The sequence below is a fragment of the Haemaphysalis longicornis genome, unplaced genomic scaffold, assembly GCF_048455015.1.
Source record: "Haemaphysalis longicornis isolate Haplotype H1 unplaced genomic scaffold, Haemaphysalis longicornis Haplotype H1 scaffold_243, whole genome shotgun sequence".
NCBI classification, from domain to species: domain Eukaryota; kingdom Metazoa; phylum Arthropoda; class Arachnida; order Ixodida; family Ixodidae; genus Haemaphysalis; species Haemaphysalis longicornis.
Window position 1 is genome coordinate 200,799 of NW_027526309.1, and position 14,992 is coordinate 215,790.

General features: G+C 45.9%; 1 protein-coding gene across 1 annotated transcript in view; it reads left to right on the top strand.

Annotated features, from left to right (window-relative positions):
• The first annotated feature begins 802 nt into the window (after nucleotides 1-802).
• Nucleotides 803-14,992, top strand: part of LOC144172590 (caspase-3-like) — a 115,019-nt gene continuing 100,829 nt past the window's right edge. The window contains exon 1 of the mRNA XM_077701246.1: nucleotides 803-1,086. Coding sequence (XP_077557372.1) covers nucleotides 925-1,086 — 162 coding nt within the window. The 5' untranslated portion in view covers nucleotides 803-924. The remainder of the gene's footprint in view (nucleotides 1,087-14,992) is intronic.

Genomic DNA, 14,992 nt, shown 5'->3' on the forward strand with positions numbered 1-14,992 from the left:
ATATAAATACATTGACCCCACTCCTTCCCTCATGCAGGCGCTAAGGCGTAGTAGTGGTGGGACCATTTCTTCCTACTTTGAAGTTGGGACCATTTGTTCCGGGACCATTAGTTCCGGGACCATAAGTTCCGGGGCCATTTGTTCCGGGACCATTTGTTCCGGAACCATTTATTCCGCGACCGCGCGTAATGACATCACTCGAACCTGGCTGCCTGGCGTTGCACAAAGGATGAACCACAGAACAGAGAACCGTCAACTCACGCCTCACGCCGCCAAATGACTGCCCTGGCGAAAAAAAAAAAAAAAAAAATCAAACGTCACATACATTCGGTGTAGGTGTGTGTGACGTCATTTAAACGGACCAATCAGGGCTCCGCACTTTTTAGTCTAAAAACGTTGGCACGCCTTTTCCTCCTACCTCCCCCCCCCCCCCTCATAGCCTCATCGCATCGTCATCGCATCGCACGTGCCACAAATGCTGATAAAGTTGATGCTGTGTGCGATGCGATGCGATGAGGCTTTGAGGGGGGGGGGGGAGGTAGGAGGAAAAGGCCCGAAACTGTCTGGCGAAGGGTGCCGACACCTTATCAGGCCTTGATGCTGTGTGTCGTGCCATCGCCTCCTTTAATTAGATGCCTGGAACGTGAGCCGAAAACCTCCTGTCCATCCCTCTCCCAATCACTCTTTCCACTACTGTCGGTGGCCAGCGCCTCCACTTGTTCCGTCGTGCCCTTCCTATCATCCTGTTTCTTGTTTGAGATTATGGATTGGTATAAACAAATACAGGAGGCGATGTATAAACGCACATCCTCCATTGTAGTGTGCACTGTGTAGTCGCTCCACGCGAAGTGTTTGGGTTGCATGAGTTGTGATTGCGCGCGGTGATGGACTTTCGTCGACGTCGTTTTGCAGTTGTTTAATGAGATGGGAAACTGTTTTTCTACAAGTAGGGCGCAAGAAATGGGTCCTGAGCACCGCAGCAAGTTCGAGGACCCAGAGTTGGTGAAATGCATAGATTTCGACGGCTTAGCGCAGAGCTTGCTATCAAGTGGTGTTCTGACGAAGGCGACGATCGTCGAAATTCGGGTGAGATGATATCTTGCAGCTACTGTTTCTACGTTGAGCACTGCGGTCCCCGACCGGGCGTTTGCAGCTGCACGAACGTCACGGGGTTGCGGCGCGCATTTTGCTTTCGCTGTGACGTACCCGCAAATCACTCGGACCTCTTGGATTATTCTTCGAGCTTCCTTAGGGAGCTTATGCAGGTGCTTTAACGGCAGCTGTCACTTAAGTTCCGCCCAGAGGAAGCGCAACTGGCGATGAGAGCACTCTTTTCCCGGCCGTGGCGGCCGCTTTTCTGGTGGAGGCGAATAGCAAAAACGCCCGTGGGTTCTAGATTTCGGAGCACGTTGAAGATCTCCATGCGGTGAACATTAATCCGGAGCCACTACGGCGCGTATCGCGTGGGTTGCGTCGGGGCGTTACACCCTACAATCAATCAAGAATAGCAGTGTTTCTTGATTTTTGCCCAACCTGCCAAACCGCTTCCGCTCACTAACTAGCCAGCATCACTGTTATAAGTTGGTGACAGCTTAACTCTGCAGCGGCTTTTCAAGATCAAAGGGATTTTGTGTTCATCCGCAACCAATGGCGTCTCGCCGTTTGTCTGCGACGTACGTTTGAAAGGAGAACTACTTCCAATATGGCCGCGCTCGCTTTCCCACCGCTGCTGCGCTGTCGAGCGACAACGAGGTTGCCCAGAACCAACAGCTCTGTAGGCGATTTGTGTTACGAATGTGCTGTAGTGCATCAAGAAGCCGCTTATCGTCACCTGTCCCGTGTGTGTCTTGCCGCGTCGTGGTTTGTACGTACGTGAGGAAATCGTGGCGGCACTGGTGGGCTGTTTTACGTACTCGGAACGTCGTCAACGAACTCGATCTGAGAACGGCAAAGCGTCGAAGCTGCATCTGTTGCTGGTGTGATTGTGGAAATTGTGTCGGTGTAACGCAACCTTTGTGACGAAATAACGCGATTTGCTTTCGTCTACGGCAGTAGCGGTGACAAGTTGCAAGCGTTTTCGTTTGTTGCTGTGAGCGTAGGCTGCGCCCGATGTTGAGCGCAGGCCTACGTGGTGTCCGTCCGGCCCGAGACGCGGATCGTGCAAACGTGTGCGGCGTGTTTTTTTGCCGGATACGACCGCTCGTACAGCCGAACACGTTATTAAGACGATTGCCAAATCTTACAATTTAAGGTGTCTTTCCTTGCCGATTCGCGCATTGCTTTAGCCTGCCGGGGTACGAACGGAGCAGCGGTGTGGCGTTTTTTCCCCCTGGCGTAAACAGGTATGATTAAACCATTATTGCAGAGACTCGCGGAGAAATATACGTTCGTGCACAATTATCCGAGACTGGGTTGGGTAGCTTTAAGAAAATCGGTATGAACCTGCCTTCCTGCGAGAGACGGGTGCCTATGGCGTTCTGTTTGTGCCAATGGGCACATTATCGAACATACAAAAGTATGAACGAGTGCGAGTATTGTTGAGGTAATCAAATGTGGTTGCGTTTCGTTTCTTGACTGTCATTGGTTGGTCGTAATCATCAGTAGCATTTTTGAAACGTATAAGAGGGCTAAATAAACATCGAAACTGCATGATTGGTGGATTTTGAACCACGTCGTTGAAGGAAGCCGGAAATGTGTGGCCCCGCAACATGACCACGTAGTTTTGTATACATTGCCAAAAATACACACGCGCGCAGCTTTTTATTATGCCTGCTAAGCTTATTAGTGCGTATGTTCCCATCGCTACACTAAGTGGCATCAGAGAAACTGACTATGCATGTACTGAGGCTGCGTATTTCGTGTGCAGTGTGGAATTTCTCATAAGTGTCGTGAGCTGTTAAAGTTGTTTTGAAATAGCTGAATGCGTTTAGTAGGAATGAACCAATAGTTTATCTTCCCTTTATTTTCATGCAGTTTGTGTGATGGGCTTTATGAGTTATAAAAATTTGTCTATTGCAGCTGTGTGTCATAGTGATGGCTGTAGTTTAATGATTGCATTTTGGTGCTTGTGCAGTTTAAGTTTCAACAAAAGGGTTACAGTGTATTGGCAGACATTCAGATTTCCAGTGTCTCTGTCATGATAGACTGTTATTATACAGAGTGGAGGACATGTTTGAGCGTCTTATCATGGAGCATACTTTAATTTAGATTCAACACCGCTTCCCACTTTTAGATGTTTTTATTGTTCCAGCAACTGTGGAGAGCCTTCAAACAGTGACTGAAGGTGGTTCAGGTTGAAGAGCTGCAGTAATAATTGCTAACACTTGTGTATCAGGTAGAAATGAGGATAGGCGTGCGCAGAGTTCTCGATTAGGGGGGGGCAAAGTCTTAGCGCTGCGCCCCCCCCCCCCCCTACATCAGCTCCCGACCTCTTCCCACTGAAGGCCTAGCGGTCCGAACGCAGTGCAAAGAGGGATGTTCGTAAAATTTTTATTTCAATGCGATGAAATTGCAACGCATACAAAATATTTCTGAGCAGAAATTTTTACTGTAATGTGTTACATTGGCAAAATATGGGCGAATTTGGCGCCCCCCTTCAGATGATTAGGGGGGCGGCCGCCCCCCCTGCCCCCCCAGTGCGCACTACTACGGAAATGAGGTATGTCACCCCTTCAGAATGCTATGTTCATACTTTTCAAGCACGCACTGTTGATTCTGGTTATACAGCTGCAAGAATAATAGAAAGCAGTGATGCGGCATATAAAAATGGTTCAACTTCAGGCCTCCAGAGTGTCATGTCGCTGCTTTCTGTGCGTTCTGTTGCTTCCAGCTGGTTCAGACGCAGTAAAAATTGGAAAAACTTACTCAGCAGGTCGCAACGATTTTAGGTCACTTCTTCAAGATGCTATGTAACTCATTGCAAGGTTGAACTGTTCCTTTTGACTAGAAAGCTATGGTAAAAAGTGAAAGCTCTAATAAAATTCGTTGGAATGTGTTTATGCCAGGCCTTCAAGCTGTGATGTCGCTGCTTTTTATGCACACATTGTAGCTTCTAGCCATGAAGTTGTGGTGAGGGTTGAAGACACTTACATAGTACGTTAGAATAAATTCATGCCGCACTTTCAGGCTATGAAATCGCTGCTTCTCTCGCACACACGTTGTAGTTTGTGGCCATGAAAAATGGATCCAATGTCAGACTTTCAGGCTGCCACTTTGGTGCTGCTGGCTGGAAAGAGTCGTAAGAATAGAAAATGCTTGTGCAGTAGCCCATGACACCTTGACAAGGGGCAGTGAGAATTAAATATTTCTTCTCCCTGTTCCAGTTTGGTGCTCTGATTGGTTGCAGAAGTGGATAAAATGGAAATGCTTGCATGGAGATGTCGGCACATTTTTAAATAATTCACTTAGATCTCACGTCCATACTCATATCATTGGGCCTGTTGAGTGTGGTTGTCTAAATAGGTGCAGTAAGAATTGAGTGCACTGGTATAGCTGTTCGTTCAGGTTTCGTATGGGGCAGTCAGTGTTCGCCGTCACTGTTTGGGCGTACATAGGGGAAGATTATTGGCTTCGGGAAGATTATCAGAAATTAAAATGCTTCCACAAAAGCTTGACATGACATGGCTGCAAAGCAACTACATGTTGAACCGAATATTTTCTTTATGTATGCTATTTCAAAAGCCTAATCAACAATAAAAATATCTTCACGGTAGGCTGCTGCACATCAGTGTAAAGCCAATGAAAGTTGAATGTAGCACAACTCGGAAACGAACTTCGGATGGATGCATTTGTAGGTCACTATTCGTTTTTTTCCATAAAAGCTCGCAACAGTAATTTTTTTAGGCGGCTGCTAGTGCTTAAGGGTGTTTTTCTATCAATTTTCACTGCCAGTTGGGGTTCTCTGCGTTATCATTCCACTGTAAACTGCGCGGTGGTGATATGACACTAAAGAAACGCCGGCAGCTCTTTTATTACATCGCCGGGAAACACCTCGGAAATGGTCGCCTGGATTGAAAGCATGACACTGTATACTGTCAATCTAACCAACTGACGTAGAGCGTCTTGCCACTCGCGTATCTCGTGAAGTAGAAATGCTTAGTCTTGTAACGTTTTACATCCCGCAGTTCTCTGCTCGCGCCATGCGGTGTTGTCGTCTCGTTGAAGCGGAATAAAATAACGCTTGTTTCTTCGCACCTACAGCTGATTTCGCAAGGCAGGACACCTTATGCGGCATCGCGACCTCCACGGTTGCGTGCGTCGCCGCGATAGGTGTTTGCACTGCGTCACTACGTTCGAAACAGTCACATAGAACAATGCGTGGCCCGTTGATATCGCGGCCGATTTCTGAAAGACACCGATGAATTTTCGCCGCTGGTTTCCTTTTCACCCTGGGCTTACACAGTCCGTGCACTGCATCCAGCCATTGCGGCGACGAACCGCCCCTTTCTTCCACCCTGCGTTTACGACGCTTGATTTAGCGGTGATGATTGCTGTGGAAGACATTGTACCGACTACATTTCTTGACAATGATTGCACACGCGAAGTGAAGATATAGTCGAACTGCGACGAGCCCGACAAAATAAAACGACGACCATTATGTTGATTATGTTTCTCCAAGCCATGGAGGATTCCTCCATGCTCCAAGCAGACGACGGCTAAGCGACGTGCAGTGGTCGAAATTCGAACTATTCAGACCCAAAAAATCGTGTGCGCGTTGTTTATATGTGGCAGCGTCTCCTGCCACGCGCGTGGCACCAGCCACGCCCCCCTGGCAACGGCTGCTGCCACGCGTGACGTCATAACATTAATAATTGTCATTATTTTGTGTAGTGTAGTCCGAAATACACAGTTTTTTTATTTGCAGTACAAAATAACGCACCATTGAACTGCTAAAACTTTCGTAAACAAACAATTTTTTTTCTTGCGGGAGCAGCCGGCGATGCTGCTACTGCTGCCAGCTGCCGTATTGGCCGTATCGCGTACATGGAGTCGCGTATCCGAAAGCGTGACGAAGCTCCGATTTTCTCGGGCCGACAACGTAGGTAAACCGGAGTTCATATTGTTCGAAGCACTATCTGAAAACGTGAGAAAGTTGCTTGTGATTATGTATTGCGTGGGGACCCAGCCAGCCTTTCCAGACCGCAGCAAAATAGCCGCTCTCGAGTAATGTTGACCTGTGACCGCTTGGTTATGCTTGGTGTACGCCGATGGTACCTGCGTACAGTTTCAGCGTACGTGAGACGACATCGCACAGCCGACTGGCCCCGTTCGAGCAAGCTACGTTCCACACAAGAAAAGACACCGTCCGAGCGTAATTCTGTGAACCTTCCGACGCATGTCGGCGCGGCGGCATCTGCTATCAACAGTTTGCACCACGGCAAGTCCAGAATGCTTAAATGGGCGACCTGAAATCGCGGTGTGTGTTCTCGAAATGAAGACAACTTGGCAGCGCCAAAAGATAATCAGAATGTACAGTGCCGAGGACGAAGGGTAGTGGCGGCAACCGTTTTTTACTAGGCACATGTGCGCATTACAATTACACACAATTGCGCCAAGAATAGGAAAGGTAATCTTTGATGTCCCCACACATGTACCACGTACAGCCGTGAGCTGAAGTAAACGGACCACGGGAGCGGTGGCCAAAACTAATCGCTGCGCCGTCTGGTTGCGCGGCGCCTGTTGTCGAGACCGCGCACAGCGCAGGCGCGGCCTAGCTGTACAGCACACATGCTGCTATCGCTCGCTGCTTCGCGATTGTCTCACGCTCCGATAAATTGACGCCAGGGCAGCCGCGCTGCCTTTTACTGCCTGCGGGTCACACACCTTCAGTGGAAATGGCGCGCTGGCGCAATCGGCGGCAACGCGGCTCCGCTGGAAGAGTTGGCGCGCTGGTGATTATCTCGGGCTTCAAGCTTGTTTTTTTTTTTTTTTGCAATCTCCCCCCCCCCCCCCCCCCTTCATATATTGAAGCAGAAAATGAAGCGGAAAAAAATCATTGGACAGTCGAAGAAAATAAAACACAACACCATATTTGTCGGTTTTGAGGATAGATGCGAAATCACAGCCTCCCGAGAATATCAGCGAACTGGGAAAACCATTGATGCTAACCTTACATGCCAAGGTTTTGACAAATACTGCTGTGTTTAGGTATGTACTGCATTGATTTATGAAACTTAGTTTTCCGCATGCGGCATATGTGCCATTTCGCAATTGCTCGAGAAAATATAGCTTCGCAATTTTTCAAGTTCGAGGCACCGACACATACATTTTATGTTCAAAAACTATATTGCGATATGAGATACCATTGAACCACGCCTTCAATTCCCAGCGACTATCGAACTGCATGCAAACTACATTTTTCGATTAGATTTATTTGCACTTGAAAACATTATTGACAGTTCTTGCGCACTTCTGTGCCATGAGTTGAAATTGAAGGATTTGATCCAAAGAGGGTCTTTCAGTCTACGATTGAAGATAAAAAGATTACTAGCTTATGGTCGACGGCATGCGGCAAACAAACGACGGTATACTTCAAAACAGCCAAGTTTATTTACAGGTAATATTTTACAAAGCATTGCACAGGGCTGTCGTTCATAGATGGGGGTCCCCAGACAAAAAGAGGAACGTGGGAGAAGAGGAACTCCGTGGGTCCCTCCGCGATACTCCCAACTTCCTTTTTTTTCCAAACCCTGCCACGAACTAAAAAAAAGCGGATTTGCCGCATGACATGTTAGAATAACGCCTCCGTACAGCACAAATTTTAAAGCTGGCTTTTTGCACAACGTTTAATTTATGCAGAAAAGCCACACTCAAAGGGCGTGCATAGAGATATGTGTATGAGCGACTTTGGCTGCAAGGGTTAATTGTGCGCAAATATGACACGTATCAACATATTTCATCGTGGGGTCCCTCACCACTTTTGCAAGCCCAGGAGGAGTCTTTGCACGCTACCGGCCGAGTACCACTGGCATAAAAAATCAGAGGTCGGGCAAATCCCAAGTCCTGCGGGCAGCCCTTTCCTTCACCACGCCATAATCTTTATTTAATTACAAAAGTCCCGCCTCCCAAAGAGACGTCTCAACCGAGAGTGAGAAGGACCTATCAATTAGCCAATACATATAGGCCGCTGAGCGGCCACAAAGACAGTCAATTGTTGTTGTGTACACAAATAGCTATGGGATCCAACTCTGTCACTCTCATGCAGAAACTCGAAACTCGAAAAACACGAACAGCAGGAAACACGAACTCGAACAAACAACAAGACAGCAGATATCAACTGAGAAACTTCATCACTTAACAAAAAAGAAACCTCCTGCTTTTTGAATAAAAAAAAGACTACGAGCACAACGCAGCCACAGCACGCTATGTGTGGCAGCGTAGCACCATTGCCACTTATCAGGTGAGTCGCATCGTTTTCAATGATAGGGCGGTGCCCGGCAGTGTTCCTCTAACTGCGCGGCGTGATTCCCCTGGCGTCAATTTATCGGATCGTGAGACAATCGCGAAGCTGCGAGCGATAGCGGCATGTGTGCTGTACTGCTAGGCCGCGCCTGCGCTGTGTGCGATCTCGACAGCAGGCGCCGCGCAACCAGACGGCGCAGCGATTAGTTTTGGCCACCGCTCCCATGGTCCGTTTACTTCAGCTCACGGCTGTACGTACCACTACAGTAGATCTCCTCTTCTGAAATATTAGCAAGGAAAACTTCCGAAAATCGGGAAGTTCTTATTTTCTAGTGGGCGAAATTGTAGCTTAAAATTTGTTTTACACCCACGATACGTTTTATGAGCAGAAAAGTCTTGTGAGCATGCGCCACAAGGATCATAATTGCGTGATATTCAGCGCTTAAAAAAATTTCCTAGTGGAAACCAAAGATTTCGTAGTAGAATACATGATTCTACGACAGTTTAGGACCTGCGACCTTCAAAAGGTAGACTAGCTAGACGCTTCATCTCATAGCCACTGCACTGGTATAACTTTCACGTCTCACTGTACCGTGGTGTACGCTATGTTGGCCAGACTTGACTGAATCCCTCATGCAAAGGAAGTTAATTCAGAACACACACCCAGACGATAGGGTCAAAGAAGAGGCTGTACAGACGGTAATAGGAAGGGTGTACGCTTGGCCGGCCATCATGTCTAATATACCTACATGCACTCCAGCATATGAAAACCTATGGGTTCTGCACAGGCTCAATAAGCAACGTCAAAGAGAATCTTAAGATGTGCCTGGAACGTGAAAGCATCTACGGATTGTTTGTGTAAACAGGTATCAGCAGCGAGCATGCTGCAAATGTAATTGATACGCAAACGTCAAGGCTTTCATGGGGCGAATTTAACAAAAAGAAATGGTGAAAAAGATCCCAATTTCAAACTACATTGATGTTATATGTGCATGCACTATAAACACAGTCATCAGTATGTTAACTGTACGTAAACACTCAAGTGATATGATCAAGCAGAACTAAAGGCCCCACTACAATCGGCCAGTTATGTTTCTTTGCAGTGGAATAGGTCGGTATCTGTTAGTCGCACAAACAAGATTCTCTGATGGCATGGAGAAATAGCTGGAAAGTGGCTATGGAGCTCCAGCTGCTTTACACATTTTCTGTAATACCAGTTATTTGTTTGAAGTTTGCAATAAAATTGATGTCATTTGTTAGTCTTTTTAATTAATGAACGAAACTTTTCGTGGCCACAAAACAGTGCTCACTTTCTTTGGTGGCTTGTAACGATTCACTAGAATTTCACATGGCCAACCCAAGGAATTCATGGCTCGTACACTGCAGGGTAGTGCTAGTCTCCAAAAACATTTGACAGGACGACTGGAAACTAGCGCAGCCCACACGCTCCATAGGTGGAAACCAGTAGCCCACCCACAGTGCCATAAAACAGCTAATGAATGGAGTGAGTCTCTGCTAAATATTAAGCAGGTTCAAAGGGTAGGTTCGCATTGATAGATTTTGTGCCATCGTTCACTGTGTGTAGATTAAATATTTAACGGGCACAATAGTCATTTTTGTTATTTCGAACAGTTCTTGAATGGTTGCCTAAATGTTCTTTAACAAAACAAAAAGTGAAAGCTCTCAGTTAGGGATTTTAAAAACATTGTTTAGCCTCTCCAGCAATTGTTCCTGCCTGAAGGAACTCGGCTGATAGTTGGTGCCGACTGTCGTCCTCGCTTGCTAGCTCCCTGACCAAGTACATGAATGCAGTGACTAAGAAAGATGGTGACCAAAGTGAGAAGAGAAGGTGGATCCCGTACAACAGCCCTTGATCATCTAAACACCAGAAAAAAGCGCCGATGACTCACAGGCCACGACTAGGGCGTTAAAATACCTTTTGACATACATTTACAGGGCATTTACAACCTTTTATAAAAAAAAATCTTATGATTACACACAGTCCCTCCATAGAAGGGGTTTGTTTCAGACAAGGTCATTGAAATTTGTTATTTAACATAAACTCGTCATTGGTCCCTTTCATTCAGCACACTTACGGGCTTCGTTTTAAAAACCCTGCTGTTTCTATTTCACGTATAAATGAACTGCTTTGCAATATTCTCTTATTTACCTGTGTTCGAAGTAAACTGTGTTATACCGTAAAATGTGATGTGCCGAGTGCATGCAGGTGTAACGTTCTTCAATGGGACATGCAGAACATGAAGCTCAGTGCTGATAAACTTAAATCAGGGAAAACAAAGCTTCCCATGTTGCTTCTTTATTTTTGTAACTATTCTCTCTACCAAATACCTTGGTGGTAACTCAACTAAGCTCACCTTTACCCTAGGCCTTTATAATTATTTTGCTCTGCAATTATACATTCTCAGCTCGAGCATGCCTGCTGAATTCAGGCCCCAACCACGCTTTGCTATTTCACATTTGCAGCTGTATGAAATGTTGCTCTTTAGGTTTTGCCAATGATTTCCAACAGGCCACTTAACTAGTGTCAAAACCATTTTACAACTTTAATTGCTATTTATAGCAAACAGTATTATATCATTTTTCATAACACCTTTTGTTGTAACCTCATTTGTTACACCGCCAGCCTGGTTCATAAATCTTTGCGTGAACATGCTTGTCTTGCAGCTAATCTGCAGTAACAGACACCACACATTTTGGCTTTCCAGCGTAGCTTTGGTGTCCACAAAAAGGAATCTTTTTCTTGGCTCGTCTGCAGCGCTTTGTAGAAAAAGATCACTTGCTGGTTTGGCTTTCCCACAGGACTCTAGTGTAGTGCAAGAAAGTATCGCTTGCTTTTTCCTTTTTTGTTGAGGTTTTAATGCTGTGCATCTTCCAGGAGAACCCTGGCATTTTGTTTATAAATGGAGCTTCACACCACAAATAGCGCACAGAAAGTAGAGCTACTCACTTTCTGCATAGACACGGATGTTTGGCAGATCACTTGTCATTGACAAGCAAGTGTTTGATTTCTGGCTTAAGGTGCAACGCTGGGATAGTTTACTAGTTGGGGGGAAAAAACGCAGTGCTGATAAACGGTACTGAAGTACTAGGAAAGGTGCCATGATCAACATGGTTTCCATGTGTTGGCAGCTTTTTGGTCCAGTGTTTTTCATGAATATTTGCCAGGGGGCCTTAACATGGCCTGCTTTTGTGTAACAAAAATGTCAACAGTGAAGCACTTATCAATGCTCACTTGCTGCTCATTGATACCAGAGCAAAAGTACGTTCAGCAGTCATTTTATTGTTAAAGCCACCCATGATCCATACACCTTCCAGCTGTACTGCAACTTTCACAACCACCGACAGACATTCACATCCACGCACGTGGCCTTGGCTCCAGTTCTTGCACAAGGTATTAAGTACTCTCGGTAGTGGGCAATGTCACGCTCGACACCAACCATTACGCCGAAGTTGTACTTGAACTATTTTTTAACTCTTTCGTTACCACGCCTATTCAAATCGATCACCGGTGATCGATGATTTGTATTGCCTATTTTGACATGTTGTAGTCATTTCTTGTGCACCTAATGCGGTCAGTGGTTAGTCTAGGCACTGCCCTTTTAGAATCAGTTTAAATTTTCCCGCTCCGGCGACATTGAGATTTTTGGCGGCGTTTTTTGCGAGCTGAGGTGCGCGTGTTTTTGACCAAGGGGGTGTGGCTGCTGCACTTGAGAAAAAAGGATACAGATCGTCGCTAGGCTGCATTACCATAATATTTTTTTTGTCAAAAGGCTTCCGGCAAGTCAAATACCAAATAATGCGGTCAGCTTTGTAGTCCACAGCGTTGAGAGGTGATAATTACTTGAAAATGGCCCCAGCTATTCACTAATGATCTTTGGTTCGGACAAAGGGCAGCTTTATTCTCCCAAAGCTTATTTATGATGGTCCCCCGCATGTCTAGCAAGTGTGCCTGCCATTTTCAACCAGTTTCCAGAAGTTTCAGTTTCGTTTTTGCATTGCGAAATTCATATTTGGCGCTACTACGCAGTTACCCAACTACAAGCTCATTTGCCATGGCGCCTCCGTTGCCCGCTACTGCTCCTCAAACAAGCATGCCGCTCGCGCTTCCACTTTATCTACGCCTTGCTTCTACGATAAGAGCTTCCGCTGAAAGTCAAACGATAACACCAAGTCATCGGGTGTCAGTTCAGACGAGGAGAACGCTTCCAATCGGCCTTGAACACCGCCAGCTGTTCACCGGCCAGTTTCGTTTTCATACGAGGGTATTTCCGGAGGTCTAGTGTCGCTTCTTAGTAGTACTGTCTATTCTGACAGTCTCCAACAGCCTTGTATTTGTTTCTCTTCGAAATTGTTAGGTGGCGCTGCAATGTAGTAGGCTCGGAGTGCTGAACTCGTTTCACAGCCCGATGGCGGCTTGGTGGTGAACGCTTGCTGGGCATGATTCTAGCGCATCGTACCTTATTCCTGCAAGCAAGGCTACCATAGGGAGTCAGAACATGATAATAAACCGCAAATGAAAGTTCTGACTGATAAGTGATCATCAGAACGTCAACAATAATCCACCAAAGAGTTTGGTTCTCAACTCCAAGCGGATTTTTTCGCATCGCTTGCTTGCCTTCCAATATTGTGCCGGTCATAATCATTGACAAGGTGTTTTTACATCACGTGGAGGCTAATTTGGGCCTTTAATAATGTCAAACCACCAGATTTCTTCTAGAGAACCATCCAAAATAGCAAAATTTGAAATAGTGGTTGGGCTTCACCACATGGCATGGGCACCATGCGGGCTAACATTTTCTTCTTTATCTCACAAATTGTACTGCGCAACTCAATTTTTTTTCTAGGACGGGTTTTTTAAATGTCTACCTACAAAATGTATATTCTAAATTTTTTCTACTACTGGTGGTTTATTGTACACAACTTATGTTTTCTTATTTTCTTCGACGCGTGGACAGAAATTTCGAATTCGATAATTTTTTTCGCAATCATTATTTAGGAAAACATTATTAAAACTGGTGTCATTGAAAAGCGCGTGGAATAATCTGCCTTTTATGTCACTGCCATGTGTGTCTAACCAATATGTACAACGCAAAAAAATGTTTTGTTAGACCCTTAAAAATTGGCCAATTTCCCGCGGTAACGAAAGAGTTAAGCCTGTTGGCTTAAAGGATTGTTTAAGTGCCCGTTTTGTGGAAGAAAAAGAAACAGCTAATGGGCACACAACACACAACCCGTGAATGTGTTTTCTAGCAGCTGGCTTCTGACGAGACTTGCATCATTGTGAACGAAATGTGGGACATTTTATAATGCCCCTTACCACTAAGTAAATTCACTTGAGCAATTTTCCAAAACAGTTTACACAGTGCGGAGTTAAAAAGCAATAGAATGTGAAACGTCCCCTCACAATTGGAAACTCTTCCTGTTCACTACCCCAAAGGCTTTGACAGTAGACGCTTAAGCACGCTTCACCAGTTGCGAATGCAAGCATTAGTGTCAAGTTGAACTCCGCAGAGTGCGTGGGATGGGCATATAGATGTCAAAGCCACTTGGAATTTGTACATAGACTGCAAGCCTCCGAGATAAGCTCTCATCATCATTAGCCCATCCTGCTGAGAGTGAATGAAAGTATTGTGGCTGGTTATGTTCAATTCCAACCAAGCCAAACACAAGAGTAAAGACGGAACGAGCCTATCAAAATACATACTCAAAGCAGATGCAGGAGGAAGTTCTGTTGCCTAACCAGGTTAGAGGAGGCGAAAGGTACTGGAGCGAAGGAAAGGGAAATAAAAGCCAAGCAGTAATTTTAAGCATTGCCTATCATTTCATTAAGACTTCCTAAGTTGAAAGCACAATGGTACTCTAAGCAACAAATCTGAGCATAGATGAACAATAACTGAATTGTCACTTGTTAATCTTATGCACACCAGACTTTTAAAGGACTATTAGCAGAAGTTCCAAACTTGGCTCACACGGCGATCTTATCGGCTGCACTTCTCCCATGCTTGCACAGTTGGAGCTTGAGCCTCCTTGTACAAGAAGCCAGCCAGTCAGCGAATGGTTTCAGTGGTATCTTGAATAGATATATCTTTGTACGGGCAGTTGGGCTCCACCCACGGAAGTGAAACTGCGCTCCCTGCACGGATTCTGCAGCGCCACGTGCACAGATCGTTTCTGCGGAATAGTCAGGATACATTTCTCGGCGACAGTACTACTGGGGCCCGGGGGAAAAATTGCAGAAGCTACATGCGAGGTCGGATTGCGTTCGATGATGCCGTGCGCTACCTGACGACACTCGATTCGTGCACACGCTGACACTACGTCGCTCGCCACGGCGCGACGCGATGGAAAATACTGATCCCCACGTTTTATAATTGAGCCACCACTCCAGAATCAGAACACAAGGCTTGGCATGGAAGAAGCCAGGCACCAGTAGACAACAAATGCAGGCGCGTAAAGCCGATAGCACGCGAACTGCATAACAGCGTGAAGCTTACAAAATATTAAACGACAACAGTACAGTTCTAGGAGCATGTAAAAAGCGGGGCGAAGCAGCGTGCAGAAAACAATGCGT